The sequence below is a fragment of the Parasteatoda tepidariorum genome, chromosome 6, assembly GCF_043381705.1.
Source record: "Parasteatoda tepidariorum isolate YZ-2023 chromosome 6, CAS_Ptep_4.0, whole genome shotgun sequence".
Classification (NCBI taxonomy): Eukaryota; Metazoa; Arthropoda; class Arachnida; order Araneae; family Theridiidae; genus Parasteatoda; species Parasteatoda tepidariorum.
The window spans coordinates 10,623,588-10,646,430 of record NC_092209.1 but is presented as its reverse complement, the minus strand read 5'-3'; the positions used below and the strand labels follow the sequence as shown (position 1 = coordinate 10,646,430).

The window sequence follows — 22,843 nt, the reverse complement described above, 5'->3', positions numbered from 1 at the left end:
TACTCTATTGTCCCTTGACAAAATGTCACATGAATATCAGGTTGCAAAGCGCGACATCTATGTGTTGTCACCGGCCACTAACGTTTGGCTTGGACATGACACCAACGTGTTGTCACCGGCTGTTAGTGTATGGCTTGCGTATGGCACCAACGTGTTGTCACCGGTAGCTAACGTTTGGTTTTCACGTGACAACACGTTGGTGTCACCGGACATGAAAGTGTTAAAAGAGGGGTAATAGGGAACAAACATTATACTTCCATGGAGCTTGGGTATTTATTTCTTTTTATTCGAGAGTGGCACAGAATTCGTTTTTCGTTTCAATTTATTAGAACATAAACTTAGCCTACCAAGACAGTAAGTCCGTTTTTGGCTCTGATCCTTTTTTGAATTAGATCTAAGTAGAAAAATGTAGATTTAATGATTTTGAAAACTTTGAATACTTACATCTAGCATTATCAATAACTTTGTTAAATGCCAACCTTCCTTGCCAGTTTATATTGTGCACTTTCATATTCAGTAAACATATGATGATTCTTTACCCAGATGAAGAGATCAGAAAAATTTGAAAAATAGTTTAACAATATTAATTTAAAAAACGGAATCAATTAAAAGTTCATTTTCTTATATACCCATATTAATTTCCGTCAATTCTTTAAACACACTTTTCAAATTTCGTTAAATTTAAAAGACGCACAGCTTGAGTACTCGAATTCTGGGTTTCACTTTCGTCGAAATATTAATGTTTGTTATTTAGAAACAGTTTAATTGATACGAAAAACTTAACATTTTCCATTTAAGTAACTTACATAACGTATTTCAATTAATCTTTTTTTTTTAAGAAGCTATGAGAATTAACGGCATGACTGTGGAAAATGATAATTATTGTTTAGAATTTTAATTTCATAAACATCTGAAAAACAAGTTTCTATTTATTTATTTAGAATGGTTTGGTATCTGGTATACCTTACTTGATGATGGCGCTTTTCGCACTTCCTGCAAGCGTAATAGCTGATTTTCTTAGAGCTGGAGATTATCTCCAAGTCACCACGATCAGGAAAATAATGAACAGTATAGGTAAGAATACATTTCTTTCAATTAAATTTGTCTCGCTTCTTTCGGATTACCGTATTAATAATTGCTTTCTTTAGCTGATATCCAAAATTATGCTCCGTTAGGAACAGCAATAGTTGAATGAAATGTAAAAGCCACGTGTTTCAACAACTGCTAACTGTGCAGTTTGTTATGAAATATATTCATTTGATATTTTTTATTTAACTTTACGCGATTACTTTGAGTAAAACAATTTTTGGTATTATCTCAATATGCGATCTACCCATATAGTTACTGGAATTCCCTATAGCAAAGTTTGGTAAAGTATACCCCATAATGGAACTTAACCTTAAGAAACATCAGTTCACGGTACACCAGGCAATGGCTCTTTCCCTTAAATATAAATGTAGAGTATGCCAAGTAGCGGAACTTACCCATAAAAAAAATTGTGTAGGGTATACCTGGTGAATGCAAACGGAGCAAATGCCCTAAAAGAGCAAAAGCAGCAAAAATTAAGCTATTAAAAAAATTTAAATTACTCATAAAGATCGTAGATCAGAATATTACTTAATTTTCAATACACCATAAAGTTAGTAATAATTTAAGAACGAAAAGTCAGAAGGTAAAATATGGCGTAGCTGCATGTATCAAGGGATGTACAAAACTACGCTGAGCTATACATCAGATTGATTTCGTCTAATGATAGACGTCATAAAGTTACTTAAGAAAGTAATTTTATGTCAAAGTTACTTAAGTTAAAGATGGTTATAGTCCATTGTTTTGTTACTTGTGTGGCAGATCTACAAATTGTAGCTATTTTAGTTAAAAGAGAGGTCGTGTTATTCTTTCCGCGAAATTTACTTTATCAGTAGTTGAAATCTGCCAGTCAGTAAATAGTCAAGGAAAGAACAATAATCGAGAATGCGTTTTAATCAATCCCAAGTCAAGATATTATAAGAACCTACCAAAAACAGAAAATATTTCACCTAGTCACAAACGCTGATGTTTTCTATGCTAAACTTTGTCATACTTTTAATTATTAGTATTACTCATATATTAGTATAATATTACTCGTACTTTGTCATACTTCACATTATTAGTATTACTCGTGTTATTGTTCATACTTAGTCATTCTTCATATTATTAGAGATCTCAAATTTTATTCAAAAAATTTAAAGTCTCAATATAATTTAAATCAGTGATCCACATTTAAAAATATCTTAATACTGATGAAAGTTAGAAACTAGGTTTTAGTTTAATTCGATTCAAAATGTAACCCTACTGAAATTTAACGTTATTTAACGTTCGTTTTAGTAGTCTATTCGAGAAACGCGAAAGTTTTCCTTCAAATGGAGGGTAATGAAACGTTGTGCAGCGATGCCGATTAAAATTTGTATGTTATGTTGTGTTTCAGTTTCTAACTAATAGATTAAAAAAATACTTGTTTAATTTAATTTTTTGTTTGATATCTACAACTGAACTGTTTAAAATCTTTTTATAGCATTTTTTGGTCCGGCTTTATGCGCAGTAGCCATTGCTTTTACTGGATGTAGACCCATCATCATCATCATTCTATTTTCCTTGTCATTTGGTCTGAACGGTTTAATCTTTTCGAGTTTGATGGTTAACCATGTCGACATGAGTCCTAATTACGCAGGTAAGTCAATTGTTTTTGTGCTTTCTATATTGGCGTTTTATGAACTAATGATAATTTATTCGCTAAATAAATTTTATAAGAGCTGCATACTAAAATGAGGAATTATATTTTAAAACTTTTTATACATTTTAGGAAACCATTGGTCACCAATTTAATTCAAAAGTATTTCATCAGAGCTAAGCTATGAAGAAACATAGTCGCAAACCTGCACGGCCGTTAAGAAATAATTTTATTATTTAATTTATACTAGCAATATTATTGCTTTGACAAATTAAATCTTGAAGCTTAAAATTTCAAAAAAAAAAAATTAAACTACCACGACGAATCAATAATTTAAAGAGATCCGTATATAAAATTTATTTGTTCGCACAATATGCATATGGATTTGTGATGCCAACCTGCTCCAGACAGCATATTTATCGAATGACAGTCTTCTTAGTCACCACTTCTTAACTATCATGTATGATTTTAGGCTTAACAATTCGAATTTTAGGATTTTTACTCACTACTATTTCTAAATAATTCAAAGGCTTAGGTGATATCTCATTTTGTTACACATAGGCCGTTGAAGCAACCCCACCTGTTATCCACAGACTCAATACAAACGGAACCCAAATTCCTGACGAATGGTATAGGGGCAGCTTCGCGACCCAGGTGCCCATCTAAATCGCACTACTAGGAAAGTTAGACCGTGGGGCCTTCTTGACCGACGGTATATCCCGCCCAGTGCTGTGAGAAGCATGGAGGTAGCGGGTTCGAATCCCACCTTGACAATGGATGTTTTTTCTAGATGTCCTTCTTTAAATTGTTCTATCTGTCCTTCTACATGTTGTAATTGTTTTCGTAGGCCATTGAGACAAGGTGTTCTTCTTTCCCTGTGGCGCCATCTACGGCAAAGAATTCATCTTCTGCAACCCATACGTAACACCAGTTAATAGGGCGGACCCATTTATACATTCATCCACAGATCTTAACTTTGACCAGAACCAGAGACCGATCAGTCTCCAATTCAGTACCCCAGAGGCATAATTGTCATGGGAGCATGGAGGGCTTTGTGAACCGACAGATTTAAAGTGCACCAGTCACCATTTACTTCTGCCGGCTGGATTCGAACTTCCGTTCTTACGAACGTGAGTCTAATGCCCTGCCATCAAGGCACTCCCGGCTCGTCCTTCTATTTGTCAAAGGTTTATAAGCCAGAAAATGCATGAAATTCCAATAAAGCATAAGTTTAGTCGTGCTATGCTGTTTTAATAGTTTGCGAAAACAACCGAAAATCTGCAATTTTAATTTGTATTTCTCTAATGTTTTTCAAAATATTTTGTTGAACCTGGAGCAGTTGGCATCTCTGTTACAGATAATTCTTTCGAACTTAATTGTTGCATTGCTACCATTTAGTAAAACTTTTTTTCAGCGACAGTACATGTTAAGAGGTATGAACAAATGAAAACCTAAATGTAAACTGATAAATAGTTTGGTCTTTTAAAAATTGCATTAATTATATTTACCACGACCTTGGAATGGATTAAGCAGACCTGCCAACTTTTAATCCCTTCCATTATCATTTTTCCCAGTGGTATTAAAATGGAATTAAAACTTCAATTTTAAGCAAACAAATACGTTGTATATGAAAAAAATTAAGTTGACAACCATGACAGTAACGCATATTAATATATATGCTTAATNGCATCTCTGTTACAGATAATTCTTTCGAACTTAATTGTTGCATTGCTACCATTTAGTAAAACTTTTTTGAACGACAGTACATGTTAAGAGGTAAGAACAAATGAAAACCTAAATTTAAACTGATAAATAGTTTGGTCTTTTAAAAATTGCATTAATTATATTTACCACTACCTTGGAATGGATTAAGTAAATCTTTCATTTTAAAATGTTAATTACAATTTTCATCATTTTAAATGATAATTATTATATTCTAGGAACTCTTTTTGGAATAACAAATGGAATCGCAACACTACCAGGATTTCTTGCTCCCTTGTTTGTTGGAGCATTATTGCAAAGTGGTGTAAGTAATTTTATCCACAGTACAAGCATACTTCGATCCCTTTTCACTATAATGGGAAATCAAAACTCACCACACTGAAATTAAATATTTTTGTATTTATGTATAGTAACCGAATTATTTAATCTTTCAACGTCTCAAACATATTGCTACATTTCAAGTAGATGGATTCACAAATAACTTTCGATGCTGTTTAGTAAATCGGGGCCAGCAGAATTATGCTACTTATGAATTCACGATTGATTCACTAGATGGAAGATTGTTTAATGCTTATTACTGGTGGTTGGAAGTGTCCTTGCGAAATGGGGAGTGGCTTTCGAGAGTGTGAGACATGGAAATTGATAATCGAAATTAATTTGGTACTGATTTAAGGAGGAAATGCTTGGTGAGCAGGGTCTGCTAACTTTCTCCTCTTTCGGGAAACATTTCTTCTAGTGAGAGCTAAGTTTATACTTTATTGTATTATTCATGCTTTTATAAGTTTGATTTAAAGTTGTTTTTCGTAACACTACTTGTAAATTATTCGAAGGCTTATATAAAAAGTCACTTTCCAGTTGACCTCACACATACATATTTAAGGATCAAATATCAATGTTTGTCATTTTTGGTGCATCTTCATTAAAATTATATTTTATGTAATGCTACTTTGTTAAATTTAAATAGTAATTATCCTCTTTATTTTTGTATTTTTAGCAAACACTCAGAAATTGGGGTCTTGTCTATCTTAGTTCAGCGGGTATCCATATCTTTACTGGACTTTTCTATGACATTTTTGCATCATCTGAACTCCAACCATGGAATGATGAAAGCGAGGAGGAAAAATCTGAAAAGAAAGCCTCCACTTTATCCGATACATATAGTCAACAATCAAAACTCTAGAATGAACTTACTTATCTTTAAAGAACGAGTTTTGTGTCTGCTTTAGTGGACATTTGTATCTGTGTATATAAGAAACATTCACAACATATATTCATCTATGCATTATCATTAAATTTTTCATGTCATTAATATTTTATGATTGTATTTTTATTCAAGCATAACTTACTGCTTACTGGTTACTTACAGCTTACAGCTTACTGGTTTAAGTCTCCGGAATACCACTATTACACGTTCCGGACCGACGAAAGGATAAAAAAGCTCTTTTACACTATTTAAAAGTATGCATACTACAGAGGGGGGTACGTACAAGGATATTGAATTGAGATTAAGTTTAGTGACTTTAGGCCGCTAGAGTCAGAAAGGCTCGTTCTGTAAATGATATATGACTTCCGCGAAGTCGATGTGTGGGTCAGAAAAGAATAATTTGTTCTCTTTGGTGGTGAATTCTATGTCCTCTTCATTTTGACTTCACTCAGACATAAAATATGAGGCCACAATGAGACATCTAATTGTCGCTATGACGTCACCTTGTGACGAAAATGTGACATATTCATGTCTCAACTTAGTCACACAGATACACAATTGAGGCGAAAATGTCGCAATTTTTGTCACATTGTGGTCCTGTTTAAGCTTGAATCTGTCATATCTTTGCTAAACGGTGACCCAATTGAGACGTAACTATGTCACATCTTCGTGACACGCTGACCGTGTTGAAACGTAAATATGTCGCAGTTTCGTCACATTACGACTGTGTTGTGACATGAATATCTTAATATCACAATACACTTCCTCTTCATATCACAACACACAAAATGTGACGTCTCCAAAAATGGACATAGTAACCTTTTTTAGACCCACAAGTCGACGTCACAGTCACACGCGACTTCATTCAGTACATATATATGTACTAAGGACTATGAAACTATGACTATGAGACTAACGACTATGAGACAATGTGTCTATGAAATTGTCTGTGAAAATAATTACTCTATATTAAAAAATACTTGCAGTTATTAATTTTGATAGACTATGCGAATGATTTTTAACTTCAATTATACGCTAGAAATGGTTGCGATCGAATAGTAAAGAGTATTTAATAGAAGAAAAAATTAAAGATATCATTTGTGTGAAAGTGATAATACATTAGATATAATACATTTATTTACTTTAGCTCTTAGAAATAAAACATCACAAATTACTTTTTGCCGTTTCTTCCTTTACAGAAAAAAATCATTGTTATTTTTTTTTCAAAGTTATTTTTTTATTCAGTTATTATTCAGTAAATTCAATAATTGAAAAATTATTGAATTTATTGAAATGGCCAGTCAATGTTTCTTTTCGTTTAGAAACTTAACATTGTTAAACCAAACTAGAAGAGCAGTTACTTACCAGTAATTTTAGCTTACTGACGATAATTGAAGTAATCGAATCAAGAACAGAAACAAAATTCCTGTACTATTTCTCTCAAAATTGCGTTATTTTATACGTAAGCCGATTTCTCGCATTAGAAAGCCCAAACATTTTTATTTAATAATCAACAACAAATTATGTCCGTGTAAGGAAAACATCTAATTATTTAAAGTGGAATTTTTGATAGTACATAATCCTACTCACTTGAGAAACAGTGAGATCTTTTCGATATGGAACAAATATCTTCTTTATGAAATAAGTCGAGAAATGAGTACAAAACTTTGACGAAATTTTGTGTTGTATTTGTTCACGAAGAACTCCTTCAGCATCATCTGTTATAATGCCAATCAATAATACCTAGCAATAAAGCAAGTACTTTAGAAGATGAAAATATGAAAAAAGTTTAACCCACGATTTTTTACAATAGTAGCTATGTCTAAGGAATTAAAATGTTTTGGAAAAAGGCTTCTATGGAACATAAGTTTTCAACGTATACGAAGAATAGATTAGAACTATAGGGAATAGAACAATATTTTCAGTGCAAATTAAAAAATTTTAATTTTGAGCAATTTTTTTGCGGATGGCTATGTTTAATTTTAGGAGGCTTAACTTAAAATCAATTACTTTGAACTTCTTTCTATGTCACCAAAAGGAAAAAAAAACAAATAAAAAAGGATAAAACTAACAAAACTTTTACCATTTTTGCTTTTAAAATCGTTTGCTTCACAAAAACAAAATTTGAGCGAAAGTGGTTGAATAGTACCTGAGAAATCAAATTTTAAAAAAGTCGTATATTTAAAATTTGATTACATTGTGTGTACTTAAAACACGTTGCAGTATTCCTATATATAAACTTTCTAGACCAATTCTTTTTCATTTTTTATTTACTTCTTATTTATTTTTATTTTTTACTGAGGTTACTGAAAGACCTAATTACATAGAATAATGTGAATTACGTTTTTATTTATTAATTTTTTTCCACTCATTGTTCTTTGAAAAGATAAATCATGAAAATTCAGTGCTTTGGACTAACAATGTTTCCAATTTTTTTTTATAACTTTAAATCCTATCGAATTGCGCATTTGAATTCACGTGATTTTCCCTCTTGTTTTGAATGCTTTTGATAAGAAGTGAAATAAGTATTTTTAAGTGAATGAGAGGTGAAATGTTTTGCTAGACAAAACCCAACTCATTGCAACTAACAACCTGATTAAAAACTGTTATCTCTATGTGTGCTACTGTTATCTTTTGTTTAATTGTGTTATGCGTCGGATAAAACCTCAATTTTATTATCTGGGAATTTCCGAATAATTTTATAATGCAGTGGTAAAGAAAATTGATAATATTGATAGTGTCATAAAACTTCGATAATTCCGTGAAAACATTCATTTGTGAACAATTTAATTTTCAATCAAAATTTCCATACTTGAATTTATTTTAAAAATATGTCAAAAACTTCATAATTAGGTGAGTTTTTTTTTTATTTATTTTTGACCAATACCTTTTTGTTAACATATTGGTAGTGGTTGTTTGATAAAAAACAGCACAGGTCGTTAAAGATTTTTGTTTAAAAAAGTGAACAGGAGGAAGAACAACATCGTCATAATACAAAAATGGACATTTTTATTTGGAACTTTCCATAAAGTATTTTAATTCTATTTTTAACATTTTTTTCGTCCCTAGTTCATACCTGCCAACTTTCACTCTCTCTGAGAATGAATTTTCCAAGTGGTAGTAAAACAATTACCGAAAAACAGCCTTACTCATGAATATATTTATATTTTGACAAGATTAAAATTCGCTATCGATAAGATTAGTAAGCTTTTATATATTTGTTGTAATTATTTAAACGTAGTAGTGGTCAAACTCATTTACAATTATTATTATAATTCGAAAATTTTAATGACAAGACATGAATTTCTGTACCACTTTAAATACAAAATTAATATCTTCCGGAAAAACCGGAATAGTTGGCAGGTATGCTAGTTCAAAACTACCATCAGCTATTTCTCATGCTATTGTATATAAAAATATATATAAATATATAGAGATATTCCGAATAAATATTTTAGAGTGGTATTTTTTTAATGCATGATTACTTTAGTAAATTCGATTTTCTGAACTTTTACTCACCACTACTTTTATAACCTACTGAGGCTTATATGATATGCCACTTTGTTACAGTTAAACCGTGTTGTGCTTTTTAAAAAGCGGGGAAAATTATCTAAAAATCTGCAAATTTTAGCTTGCAATTCTCGACCGTTTTTTAATTTTGATTTTGCAATTAAACAATGAATTAATGGTTGAACCAACTTCAATACATCATTTTAAAGTACGCAGATATACATAGCAAAACAAAATATTCTATCTAAATCGGTGGTATAGTTCCTAAAAAACCAAATTTTTAAAAGTCGTATAAATGAATTCGTTTTCTCAGGAACTATTCAACCGATTTCACTCAAATGTTATATTTTGCCAAAAAAAAAAAAAAAAATTGCAAAGTGAACCAAAAAATCCTATAACTCCAATTCAAAATCTTTCTCGACTATTATTAAATAAAATAATAAGAATTAAAAAATATTTCATAAAATTTATATTTTCATTTTTAGCAGTGAATTTTACCAGTTTTGATGTAGTGTAGCAACTCTGGCAAAACTAATTCAACAAATATTCCAACCCACTAGAAAAGTAAAATCAATTGAAACGTATATCAACCACTATTGTTTTAACAACAGAGAACTAAAGCATATTACTTTATCAGCAAAATGGCAAATTAAAGTTGAGCTAAGTTTTCCTGCCTAAGTCAGAATGTTAATTAACGATAACTTAATTGAATACAGAGCCGTATCACACATCGAATTAGTTGACATATAATTATTTCTTGTCTGCATCTTTTACTTAACACTTTCATGTCCGATGACACCAACGTGTTGTCACGTGCAAACCAAACGTTAGCTGCCGGTGACAACACGTTGGTGCCATACGCAAGCCATACACTAACAGCCGGTGACAACACGTTGGTGTCATGTCCAAGCCAAACGTTAGTGGCCGGTGACAACACATAGATGTCACGCTTTGCAACCTGATATTCATGTGACATTTTGTCAAGGGGCAATAGCATACCTGCCAACTTTTCCGGAAGATTTTATTTTCATATTTAAAGTGGTACTAATTATATACTATTTTTTCTTTTATAATCTTAATTTTTAAATGATTTTGATCACCACTATTCTTACAAAAATAAAGCAAATATATTAATATGCGTTACTGTCATGGTTGTCAACGTAAGTTTTCTCAAATACAACGTATTTGTTTGCTTAAAATTGAAGTTTTAATTCCATTTTAATACCACTGGGAAAAGTAATAATGGAAGGGATTAAAAGTTGGCAGGTATGCAATAGAGTACAAGGATGCCAACTGCTCCGCTTTCTGGAATAGTTTTAATAAAGTGGTAGCAAATTATATAGTAAAATTCGTCCAAGAAAGATTGTTACGCCTACTTTTTAATATAGTGACCAGTAATTTGATGCTTTACCGTTGCATTTTATGTCATACTTATAATTTTTGATATTTAGTGGTGACAAAATTACTTATAATGAAAAATACTGAACTAAAAGCAACCTAAATTTCGCTACCACTAGAAAATACTATTTTACAAAGCGGAGCAAGTTACACAGAACCGGTTACATGGTAAACTTATCACTAAATATATGCGGACCGCATAGTGTTAATTTAGATTTGTTATTTGTTTATGTATTTTTTTGCAATCGTGATGTATTTTTGTTATGTATACCTGGCAATTACGATGCATAATTAGTTTGTTTACGTTTCACATGGCTTCGTGTCTGCCTTTATGTTAAATATCTGTGTAAATGTATAGTGAAAGAATTGAGATCTTTGAGAAAGATTTTTTGTGAAATAATTTAAAACGTGTCACTTAATCGAATTGTTACTTGACGGGCTTGGCTTACTCGAAATGGAATGGAAAGAACAGTTGCTTATGTACACAAATTTCACGTTTCAATAACCAATCAGTATTGAGATACCCACACTAAGTCACTTGAAGGTATCCCAATGCAAGCAGAAAATTGCAAGTATCATAAGTCGTTCCCGGATTTTATGACATTTGCACTCCTTTCCTTAATTTTTCTCAGGAAATTATTCTGTTCATTATTATTTCGGAATTAATTACAGCACAGTTTTTTTTTCTTGCATTTTATTCTGAAAATGTTTCAAGTTAATTTTGCCTTTTTAGGACAGTTTTGAGAATTTACAGAGCAATAAAATCCGAGTTAAAATAAAAAATAAGCAGCTTTTTTTTCTATTTATTCTTTATAAGAAAAAATTCTATATAAATACTTAAACCGGTTTTTTTTAATTCTTAAAAAAAGCATAAAAAACGTTTTGTAGAAGCAAAATTAAGAGTTTCAAATCTTAGTAATTCCGAGTAATTCGAACCTACGTTATAAAAACAAATGCTGTTAAAGTGCATGGCGGTACTTGTCTACAGAAATGAATCACGCGTTTCCAGTGATTTGTTCACGCATAATGAAACACAAGAACTTCAGTTTTACGTTTATTCATAGTTGACTTGTAAACAATGTAGCACGAGTTTGTGATTTTATCAAAATTTTTCTGATTTTATCCAAAGGGTAAAGTATCATACAATTATATTTTAAAAGTTTTTTTTCTTATAAGAAATATTGATTTTTATGCAGTCACGATGAAAACGTAATAAATTTCCGAGCTAAAAATTTGCATGAAATTGTTTTAAATTTTGATTTTCACTTATATAATATTTTTTAAGGAGATGAATTTTTATTTTAATTTCTTGAGTAGTCTTAATAATGAGAAATAAAATAAAAAGTGATGAAATAATAGATTAAATTATTTTGTATGTTTATGATAACGCTAATTCTAGTGTGTATAAAATTTTCAAAATAAAGGAATATAAAGTACTAGTGGCTGAAACACTGCTATACTAACTCTTTGTACAAAAAAAAAATCTTTCTTTATGCAGCAATAGATTAGGAAGGTTTTACATGGACTATTTGAAAACTCATGTGTAAAGGGATACAATAAATAATGTATCTTTTACATATAATTTGTTGCCACGATTCTCCAAAATCACGTACAAATAATAATTGAAATAGTATTTTTTGCTTGCTGAATTCCACCTCGCTACTACGTATAGTTTAGTTTTGCCTAATGTTTAATGTAATTTTCCATGAATATGAGAATAAGCTAATTGTAAAAATTTTATTTGTATTGTACTGTTTATTTTTCCTATTTCTAAAAATAAGTAAATGACATCATATTTCAAATTGGGGATATTCCTAAAAACCCCTGGGGAAAGTTGGTTCTTTGTTGTCGTTGTTCTAATGTCACTTGTCAATACCAGCAAGCCTGCTTGGTGAAACCAAGCGAATATAAGGCAAAGAGTGCGTTTCTTGTTTCTCAGTGGCTCCATTCAGGGCATAGAATACGACTTCAGCCACGCACACGTCAAAGCCCTTTTATAGGGTAAACCCATTCATTCATTAACAGATCGTACTTTTGACCTGAAACATAGAACGATCATTATATTTTGGTACCCTCAGAGGTACTGATTTGTCTGGGAACTTGGAGGACTTTGTGACCCCGACTGATTTAACGTGCACCAGTCATCATTTACTATAATTGGAATCTTCGGTCGGCGGGGATCGGGATCACGATCTGCTGAACATGGGCACAACGCCTTATCAACCAGGCTATTCCGTCCTTGTTTTTTTGTACCTCTTACACATTATGTGTCACTCTTTTTCACCATCCATATGAGAACAATGAAAAGGGAGACTAGGGAGTTAGGAGGAAACTCCGTTGTCAATATCCAACACAAAAAACTAGTTTACATAATTTGGGTTGTACAGTGTACATTATGCATATCTGAGTCACGGTGCATACACGTGTTATTACCGACTCTTTTCGTTCTTTCTATGTGGTAATAAGTAGAACCATTCAATATTTTCGAACGCCATCCTTTCTATCGCCCCACTCATAAGATCCGGTAGAGTTTTTTTCGTTCTACTCCAAAAATAACAAATTACTTTTTCATGCATTTATTCACGTGTGTTTAATCACGTGTAACCCAAAGAAGTGAACCGAGTTTGATTCCCAGCGATGGTTGGTCGATATGAATTTGGCATCTGGTTTCCAAAGACAACAGTGCTGACGAAAAATATACTCAGTGGTAGACGGATCATGGGTTAGAGTCTCCTTGCCATTTGGCTAACAGTGGGGGGTTTTAGTGGTTTTCCTCTCTATGTAACGTAAATGCGGGTTAATTCCATCAAAAAGTCCTCCACGAAAGCAAATTTCTCTCAATACTTGATCCAACAGTTCTCTTGTCTTCTGGATTGGGTTCAAAATTACAAGGCTATGGAGTTGAAAACTGATAGTCGTAAATCCAAAAAACTGGTTCAGCTGTTCAACGATGGTTACAAAAAATATGCAAAAAGAGTGACTACTAATTCAAATTTTTTTAAAATTGATTATAATTAGCAATGATTTATAATATATTGTTTTCAGTTTACTATTGAAAAAGATTTTATAGAATGTCTTTTTTAAATATGAATGATTTGAAATGTAAGTAATAGTGTGAGTTACGATTTAATTATTAAAGATATGATGAAGAAAATTAAAATAAATTGAATTTCTACCACTTTTACATTTTTAGTCGCCTCTGGCGTTCCTGCAATGCAGAATTTGGATTGAGCAAAATAAGCAAATGAAGTTAACCGTATAAATTTCACTGTTCCAATTTTAGAACGTGCTAATTTTTTTCAAAATGCTAAAATCTGGTATGTCTAATCTTTAAACTTTTCATTCCTAGCTCTTACGATGCAAGTGACGTAGTGTAGGTATCTCTAGCTTGATTGGTTGTTGAAACCTGGCATTTGTTTACGTTAGCAACTTTTGTTTATATTCCATTTCAAATAAGCCCAGTCCGTCAAGTGACACATTCTATATTCTTTCACAAAAATTATTTCTCAAAAATTTCAATTTTTTTCTCTTTTTTACCTCGAAGAGACGTAACACAAAGACAGGCAGAAAGCCATGTGGTACATAAACGAACTAATTATGCATCGAAGTTGCATAATTAGTTCGTTCTAGTTAGTTCTAGTAAAGTAACCATGATTTTGAAATATATCATGCTTAGAATAAATCTTAGATAAATAAAAGAAATAGACGAGAAAGAATTATATTTTAACTAATTCGACGTGTTTAATTTTTATTTAATTAACATTCTAACTAATTAAAAAAACTTGATAATAAATATCAAATTACTTTCAAGCGGTTCACCTAATATATCAGTTGATAAAAAATTACTAAATTATCTATCACATATATCCAATATATCTTATTTCGAAATCATGCAGTTGTTACATTTTTTTTTCTTTTACAAATTTAGTAACTAAGTGGAGAAAATCCCCATAAATTTTATAAGCAAACCTGGCATTCTTAAAAGCCCTTTTCCATAAGTGCAAATAAGAGTCAGGCAGAACGGTTATTAGCTTCTACTTTTAGCTTTAACCTTTTACACTCTGTGTACCTACTATTCCATGCACTAAATCTTTTAAAATACATAATGCCGTATTTTTATATAATTTTTAAAATTTTTAAAAATAATGGGGTTGCTAAAAATGGGCATCTCAGAGGCGACATTGGAGTGCAAAGGGTTAATAACTGCAATTTTGAAATCACTCCATAGGATTGCAATATCAGAGATGCTAACTTGCACCGCTTTGTTAAAAATTGTTTTCTAGTGGTGCAACATTACTTTACATCACTTTGCTCAAAATTACTTTAATGTTACTTTTACTTTAGTATTTTTCATTTTAAGTTTTCAATCAGTACATGTCAAATATTTAAAGTATCATATGCAATGCATCTTTATTGCAGTGATCTCGTGGGAACAATTTTAAAAATTGGGCCTTTTTTAACTTCATATGCTTGTTTATTCAATTTTGTTTTCATACTGATGGAGAATTTTTCCCATCTATAATTTTTTCCTTTTGAATTGTAAGGTACATGCTTGTTTTTACCCAATACAAAAACTTTTTATTATTTTACACGTTGACTGTCATGGAGGTCACCGGTGACCGGCACTGAGATTTTTTCGTAGAGCCACGTAGGTCACCGGTGACCGAAGCCAAGATTATTAAAAGCACATAATTCGAGAAAATTTTTAATTTTTTTTTATTATTATAGTTACTAAAATGGTTTGAAGAAACAATTGTAATATAAGAACACACAAAACCAGTCTTATTTGCAGACACATACATAGCAACTTACTCCGAACAGCGAATAAATATTCTCAAGTGGTAGTTTATTAAGTCGTTGTGCTAGTTATCAAGTGATAGTCCTTTTAAAAAACTAGCAAAATCTGTCTAATATTCGCTAATTTTGTTTGTAGTTATTTACCGGCAAACTATGTAAAATTAGCGTGGCATTCAACGTGTTAATTTTATTTTTGATAACTAAACAATTTATCAAATTCAACTTAAATTTAACCAATTAAATAGGCTCTGCTAGAAATTTTAAAGTGTTTATAACAATAATAATATTGAAATTTACTCCTACCTTAATAATACCAATGAGCTAAGTTAAACCATTTTATCATACTTCTTTCATAACAGAATGTTTCAACTTTCAAGCGATGGATTGCGCAATTTAACAAATCATTAAGTGTGCAGAAAATTAGCACTGATGGGTGAAATGTTTTCCTATAGCTGCATTATTTACTCCTAATGGATTAAAAATCGAAATCCGTCAAAAAAAAATTGTATTTATTTCATCTCTTAGAACTACTGGAGCGCGTTGAACAGCAATATCGTGTAAATTTGCAGCAACACTAATATGACGCCACGTGTAACCACTGTATAGTGCAAATTAAACCATCGTAAACTTGATCGTACAATACGATAGTTTAACTTAAATGAAAACACGGTTTAAATTAACATAATACCAATGTTATAGCACATTTGCACTATATATGATTCAACAGTATATAGGTCTGCAAAACACATTGCCCTTTTTTAAAATAGCAAAAAAATTGCACTGTTAAAAACTCTGGAGTCGGTTGAACTGCTATATCGTGTAAGTTTGCAGCAACACTAATAAGACGCCACGTGTAACCACTGTATCGTGCAAATTATACCACCGTAAGCCAGATTGTACGATGCAGTTTTTTATTATAATGAAGTATTGGTTTTATTTAACTATATATCAAAGTTACGTCTCATTTCACGATGTAAGGTTCAACAGTAAACATGCAAAACATATGGTCTGCAAAACATATGGTTCTTTCATGAAATAAAAAAAAATGTTTACGCTGTTAGAAATTTTGGAGTGCGTGCTTACGTGCAAATAGGCTACAAAAGGTTAATATTGTGCAAATATAACCACATAATTGGGTAAATTAAATCAATTGAAACTTGATTACCCGGTACTATGAAACTAAAATGTAATATGATACTTGTACGCAAATACTGTTTTTATTGAACAATATATCAGTTGTAACAAATTTGCATTATGTTACTTTCTAGATTTTTCTCTTTGATAATCATTTTGTCTCAGAAACAGAATTTTACCTTTTGGGGGAAGATTGTGTGGTGCCCAGAAAAATAAACGAAATGCTTTAAATAATAGTTAATCTAAAGATCTGATTTTCACGTACTAGGTTTTATTAAATCGAGAGGTGACCACAAATATGCATATTAATTAGTGTAGCCAATACTTTTTATAGCAAAATAATACACAAATACATACTTTATCAGAGTAAACATATATTTTTTTCACCGAATTCGGATTTCTGTTCTCTAAGGTATAGGGGGTAGCCACAATCTGGGAAGTAAGGCCCTATAATTTGGTCAGGAGAGCGATCCAAAGTTCGGACCCCTTAATGTTAATTTTACTTCTTGCTATATCTTGAAATATTTTAAGGCGAATTTAAAACATTTTACACACAATTATAAAATATTTCGATTCTTTTTTATCTTCTTATCTAATCCTCTTTTTTTCTAAGGATTTGAGTTCCCGAATCTTTATGGATGTAAGGAATAGTCGAAATATGAGAAAATAGTTCTAATAGTCCAGAAGGTTTTCGAAATTTTGGGCCTGTTAATGCTTTTTTTGTGCATATTTCAAAAATCTTTAAAATGAAAAATTTTGCACAAAACTATAAAATTCGTTACGCTAAAGATAATTTTCAGCAAAATGGATTTTTTATAATTATTTATTACTTGTAATTACTTTTTAAAAATATTAAAAAATAGCTGAATTGATACTCAAGTTCGTACATCACGTTAAAAATGTAATTTTATATGACAAATTTGAACAAAATTTGCATAATGGTTCCTGAGAAATCAAACTTTAAAAAATTTCAATTTTTTAAAATTCGATTTCTCTCTTACTAATTGTCCGATTCCATTCAAATTTCGCTAGCTATATAAAATTGCATTTTTTAAAATTACATTTTTTCAAAATTACATTTTTTAAAATTACATTTTTTCAAAATCACAATTTTTAGAATAATACATTTTTTCCCCTTGAATTTGAAATTTTTTTGAATCATTATTAAATAATAAATAATTAATAAAATCCATTTTTTTGCATGGAAAAACTAGTCCTATTATTGTGTGCATCTTTGGATAAACAAACTTTTTAAGGGCGTGCAAATAGTGTTCGATTCATTTAAAAAATTCTCGAGATATGGAAAATACGCTAAAATTAAACTAATATCAAAGGATTCAAACTTATAACTGCTCTCGTTAGCAAACTATTTACATCCCTGCCAACTTTTAGTCCTTTCAAGGACGGAATATAAATTACAATTTTAGGCAGAAACATATGCTGTATTTACAATTAAGCTTGCGCGGACTATCACAACAGCATACCTGCCAACTCTTCCGGAAGATTTTATTTTCATATTTAAAGTGGTAGCAATACTCATGTTATTCCAATTAACCTTTTGAATTATAAAGATAATTATAAATGAGTTTGACCACCACTACATATAAATAATTAAAATAAATATATAAAAGTATAATAATCATTGATCAAACGAATTTTAAGGGAATCAAAAGATAAATATAATATTGAGTCAGATTGTTTTTCGTTGATTGTATTACAACCACTCTGAAATTCTATTCTCGGAAAGAGTGAAAGTTGGTAGGTATGCAACAGTTATGCGGATTGATATATTTATGCTTTTTAAAAAAATAGTGGTGATCTAAAAGATTATAAATTAAGTTATTAAATGCAAGGAACATATAGAAAGCATACATTTTACTAGCACTTTAAATATAAAAATAAAATTTTACGCCAAATGCGTAAAAGTTGTCAGGTAAGCATTGATTACATTGCAGCTACCCTTTATTATTTGGGGATCAGGAATCTTTATCCATCGAACAAAAGGAATGTTTATTTAGAAAAGGTACGTTTTGGTTTCTGATTTCGTACTTAAACCGTCGTTTGCACTAGTAACTAGCATATATGAGATTATGCCTTTAAGACAACAAGATATAGTCCTAGATCGTGAAAATCCGCTTAATCAGGATCAAAAGTAATTTAGAGTATTTCGTTTATTTCATTGCTCAACGTATAAAACATTTATTCAATAAATAAAAACATGCTTGGTAATTATTATAATACCATCTTTTTTTGTCAAATAAAAAATTTATATAATTAACAAGGGATGGTTTCTCACTGAACTGACTTCAAATAATTAAAATGTCAGCCGAGGCTGACATGCAATGTATACTCTAGCTCCAGCTCTTCTTGCTACCATTACATCATTCATTAATTTACCCATTAAGATTAAATGTTATTCCTTATCGCTTAAAAGGCTCTTATCGGGCACTTCCGTTGCAAATCTGAATAAACTGTCTACTACTCTAAATGTTAAAATACTTACGTCTTGAAGTTTAGCGAGCTTTAATTTAGAGAACTTTTAACCGTTAACCCCTTGGGGACGGGTGATTCAGAAAAGCATTCGTACAAAACCAGTATCAAGTTGTAATTAAATAAAAAACGATAACTTAAATGTAGTCGTTGCTAATTTCACAGACTTACTTTGCTTTTACTTTAATTATTGTCAGTTTAATCATATATATAATCAATGTTGGATGCTGGATATTGGGGTTATCTCGGCGTTTGGCGCGAAGCGCCACTAACCGATTCATCGATTCTGTTTTGTTGTATTCTGGGAGGTCCTATATATCTTTGAAGTTGTAGTATGTTGTAACAACAAGTCCTTAAAGAAGTAAATCTTTAGTTTTGAAGGGAAAATCATCTTTGGAATGGGGAGATCCCCTTGAGTGGAGTTGTATGATAAAGTTAATAGTATTTTGATAGTACTAATGAATGTTAATTCAAAGTATAACTAAATAGTTTTATTTTGAACAAAATAATAGTGAATTAAATAAATCAAACAATTATAACTCCGCCTACAAATAAACTGCTAAAGAATTACTTTGATTACCAGTTTTATCTTTTTTCCCTGATTGATACGGTTTTATGCTGGCACGTGTTTGTGACAGCTGGGGTGAAAGCGAGACGGAAAAGAGGAAAGGCTGGTAGTAAAACCATTTCAGTTATAGCTAGTTTTGGTGAGGAGTTTACTTATTCTCCTTTTAAATTTTTCAACAATATCTACTTTATCTTGGAAAAGAAGCAGTTTTATATGCATGCCAGAATTATTAAAGAAATCTTGATAGTTACAGATATTTCATTTTCTTCGAAAAAAATACTGGAATGAAATGTTTGACGTACCAGGTTTTTCTCTTTTCCGTCTTGCTATATAAGGGCTTTCACCCATGTGTAACAGTCGGCGCGAAAGGGTTAAGAGAAATCTGATTGCAAACAATAAACAATAACGTTTTCGAAAAGCTCATTTATTGAAAAAATAAAAGAGTGGTATTAACATAATCTCATTAATAATATTTGTCTCGGACATTTTTCGAAGATGTGAAGGTATTTAAATCAACAGATTCACAGCCAGTAAAAAGAAGTAACTTATCTCTCATTGAAGACTGGTAATCTATAAATATAAAACGAAAGTTACATTTTCTTATTTCAGCAACCATTTTAGTATTTAAAATAAGTTTATTTTAATAAACAAAATTTTATTATCACGCGAATACATCAAATTTTCTGCAAAGATATCTGTACGTTAATATTCGTTTTTCTAAAATTTCATCTGTTTTATTGAACTAAACTGATATCTGTCAACTTTTACGCATTCGGCGTAAAATGTTATTTCTATATTTAAAGTGGTAGTAAAATGTATGCTTTCCATTCATTCCTTACATTAATAAACTTAATTTATAATCTTTTTAACCACCACTATTTTTTAAAAAATCCAAGCATATATATTATTATGTAATACTGTTTAGATGGTCCGCATACGGCCAACATAATACAGCGTATATTTCTGCCTAAAATTGTAATATAAATTCCATTTTACTACCACGGGGGAAAATCATCTTTGAAAGGATTAAAAGTTGGCAGGTATGTAAAGTGTAGGGAAGAATTTCTTTTCGCCATATCGCGTGAGTGACAAGGAGAGTGTTAATTAGGTTAAATAGTATAAAGTGGTCGCATAACACAACAAAAATTAGTGCTAGCGAATCATCAAAAATATCTTAATGCCGCTCAAAACTCTCATGAAACAAGAAACAAATATAAAAATTATTTCCCAGTGGAATCTTACGATAGTTTTTAAGTTTTTACTATACATAGAAACTATATTTTTGTCAATTGTCTTAATTCTATATTCTCTGAGAAAAAATATTCTTTGAAAGATTAAAGGTTGCCTGGTTTTATAAACCTGGTTTAAATAATATTGACATATTTTAAATATTTTAAAATTAAAAAAAAATGGAATCAAATAAAATAAGGAAAAGAAGTAATATCATTATCAGATCAAGCGTTTATATCCGAAAAAAATAATGCTTTCTTATATTGNCAGCTGTAATCACAATTTTTGAAAATTGTAATCATGATTACAAGTAATTGATCACTGTAATCAAAAAATGTAATCGATTACATTTTTGGCCAACTCTGGTATTGATATCGCCAAAACAAAACATATCAATGCAATAGTGAGAGTAGCACAAAAAATATTGAAACGAAAATAGAACCCATTAAGCAAACGATGCAAAATTTCCAAACTTTTTAAATTTGTCGATATTTTTTGAAAATATTTTTTATAATTTTTTTCTTCTGCTCGTGGAAATCTTTTTATCTTTCTCCTTGTTTTCTCAATATTTTAAACTTGTTTTCTGAGTTCCATGTACTTGAAGATTAGGCGCAGTTAATTAAACTCAGTATTATTTCGCTTAGCTTTTTTTGCTAATCTCTCTTTTCCTTTATCGTTTTTGTCTTTATTATATGTAATTGTATAAACACACAGACAGATATATATATATATAGTTCTTTCTTTATTTAACAGATATCCATCTCATCCCAATTACTGCTCACTTTTGTGTAATGCTTCATACCGTATTACTACCAAAGTCGTTAATATCAACTTCACATTCTGCATCAAAAAATACGTAATTAATGATTATGTATTTTGAATCATTACTTAATAATTCAAAATAATTCCGTAATGATTCCATGAAATGATTACGTAACGAATACACTTTATCATTACGTTTAAGCATTGATAAAGTGGGCGTTACCTAACATCCATGCCTCTCCTCCTAGATCAGGGTTTCTTAACCTGTGGTTCATGGACCCCTTAAGGGTCCGGGTCATATTTTGGGGGTCCGCTGACTGCTCCTAATTTTTAAAACGTTAGGATCAATAATGCAGTCGAACTTGTTTATAACGAGCTCGGATTTAACGAGAACTCGGATTTAAAGAGGGAAACGATAATATTTGGTTGGATCAATGTTAAGTTTATGGAGCAAAAGTCGCTTTTAACGAGCAAGACCCGGTTTTGGCGAGCAATATTTTTCTGTCTTGCAATCTTTTTTCGCAACTTTCTAATCTTTCTGTCTTATCTTTTTTTCAAAATGAGCGAGAAATCAAAAAAAAAAATCGCGAACTGAAACTTAATTGCCCTTATCACTCTAAAGCTTTACCTGTTGACGAAAAAGTAAAAATTTTACAGGAATTGGATGACGGTGTTAAAAATGTCGAAATCTGCAAAAGGTATGGATTGTCTTCATCTACTGTTTCCACACTGCTAAAAAACAAAGGCAAGTTAATGGATGCACACGACCAAAATAAAACAGACTGTAAACGACTAAAGAAGTGTTCAAAAGAGGATTTGAACGAAGCGTTATTGAAATGGATGAAGATGCAACGTAGTGCTGATTTACCTGTGAGTGGACCTATTCTAAAAGTGCAAGCAGAAAAATTTGCTGAACAATTTGGATATTCTGAGTTTGTTGGGGGGAGGGGTTAATTGTCATTAAATTAAGAAAAGTATTTAATTAAATTAATTAAAGCAAGTATTAATTAAATTTTAACTAAACTTAATCATTTGAACTCCCAAGCCCCCCCCCCTCTTCTGGTTGCACGCCTGCCTTAAGGATCCGTTTATTACGAGCACTCGGATTTAACGAGTACATGTTACGGTCCCTTTGTGCTCGTTATAAACGAGTTCGACTGTATTTATTTAACATTGATCTTTTTTTTCTTCCAAAAGGTAGAAATACATACATATTTGAAACTAAGTGATTTGTGAGCGGAAAGAAGATCGAGATACCTTAAATTCCGCTCGAACTGCACACGAATATCCCTGTCATATTTTTAACATCCTCCACCAACCG

At 31.1% G+C, this 22,843-nt stretch overlaps 2 protein-coding genes across 4 annotated transcripts in view; both read left to right on the top strand.

Moving 5' to 3' along the window:
• Positions 1 to 5,738, top strand: part of LOC107455761 (putative inorganic phosphate cotransporter) — a gene marked incomplete in the record, with an annotated part of 23,113 nt that extends 17,375 nt beyond the window's left edge. Inside the window, 4 exon segments of the mRNA XM_043052554.2 lie at positions 942 to 1,074; positions 2,552 to 2,707; positions 4,648 to 4,733; positions 5,424 to 5,738. Of these exon segments, the coding sequence (XP_042908488.2) occupies positions 942 to 1,074; positions 2,552 to 2,707; positions 4,648 to 4,733; positions 5,424 to 5,609 (561 nt within the window).
• A 2,477-nt stretch (positions 5,739 to 8,215) lies between these two features.
• The window catches only part of LOC107455754 (putative inorganic phosphate cotransporter), a 66,384-nt gene continuing 51,756 nt past the window's right edge, over positions 8,216 to 22,843 (top strand). The window contains exon 1 of one of the 3 annotated variants that reach the window (XM_071181988.1): positions 8,216 to 8,486. The gene's annotated coding sequence lies outside the window, so the exon portion shown is untranslated. Of the gene's footprint in view, positions 8,487 to 11,593; positions 11,672 to 22,843 lie in introns of those variants that run through there. The other 2 variants (XM_071181986.1, XM_071181987.1) reach the window with 2 other exon arrangements.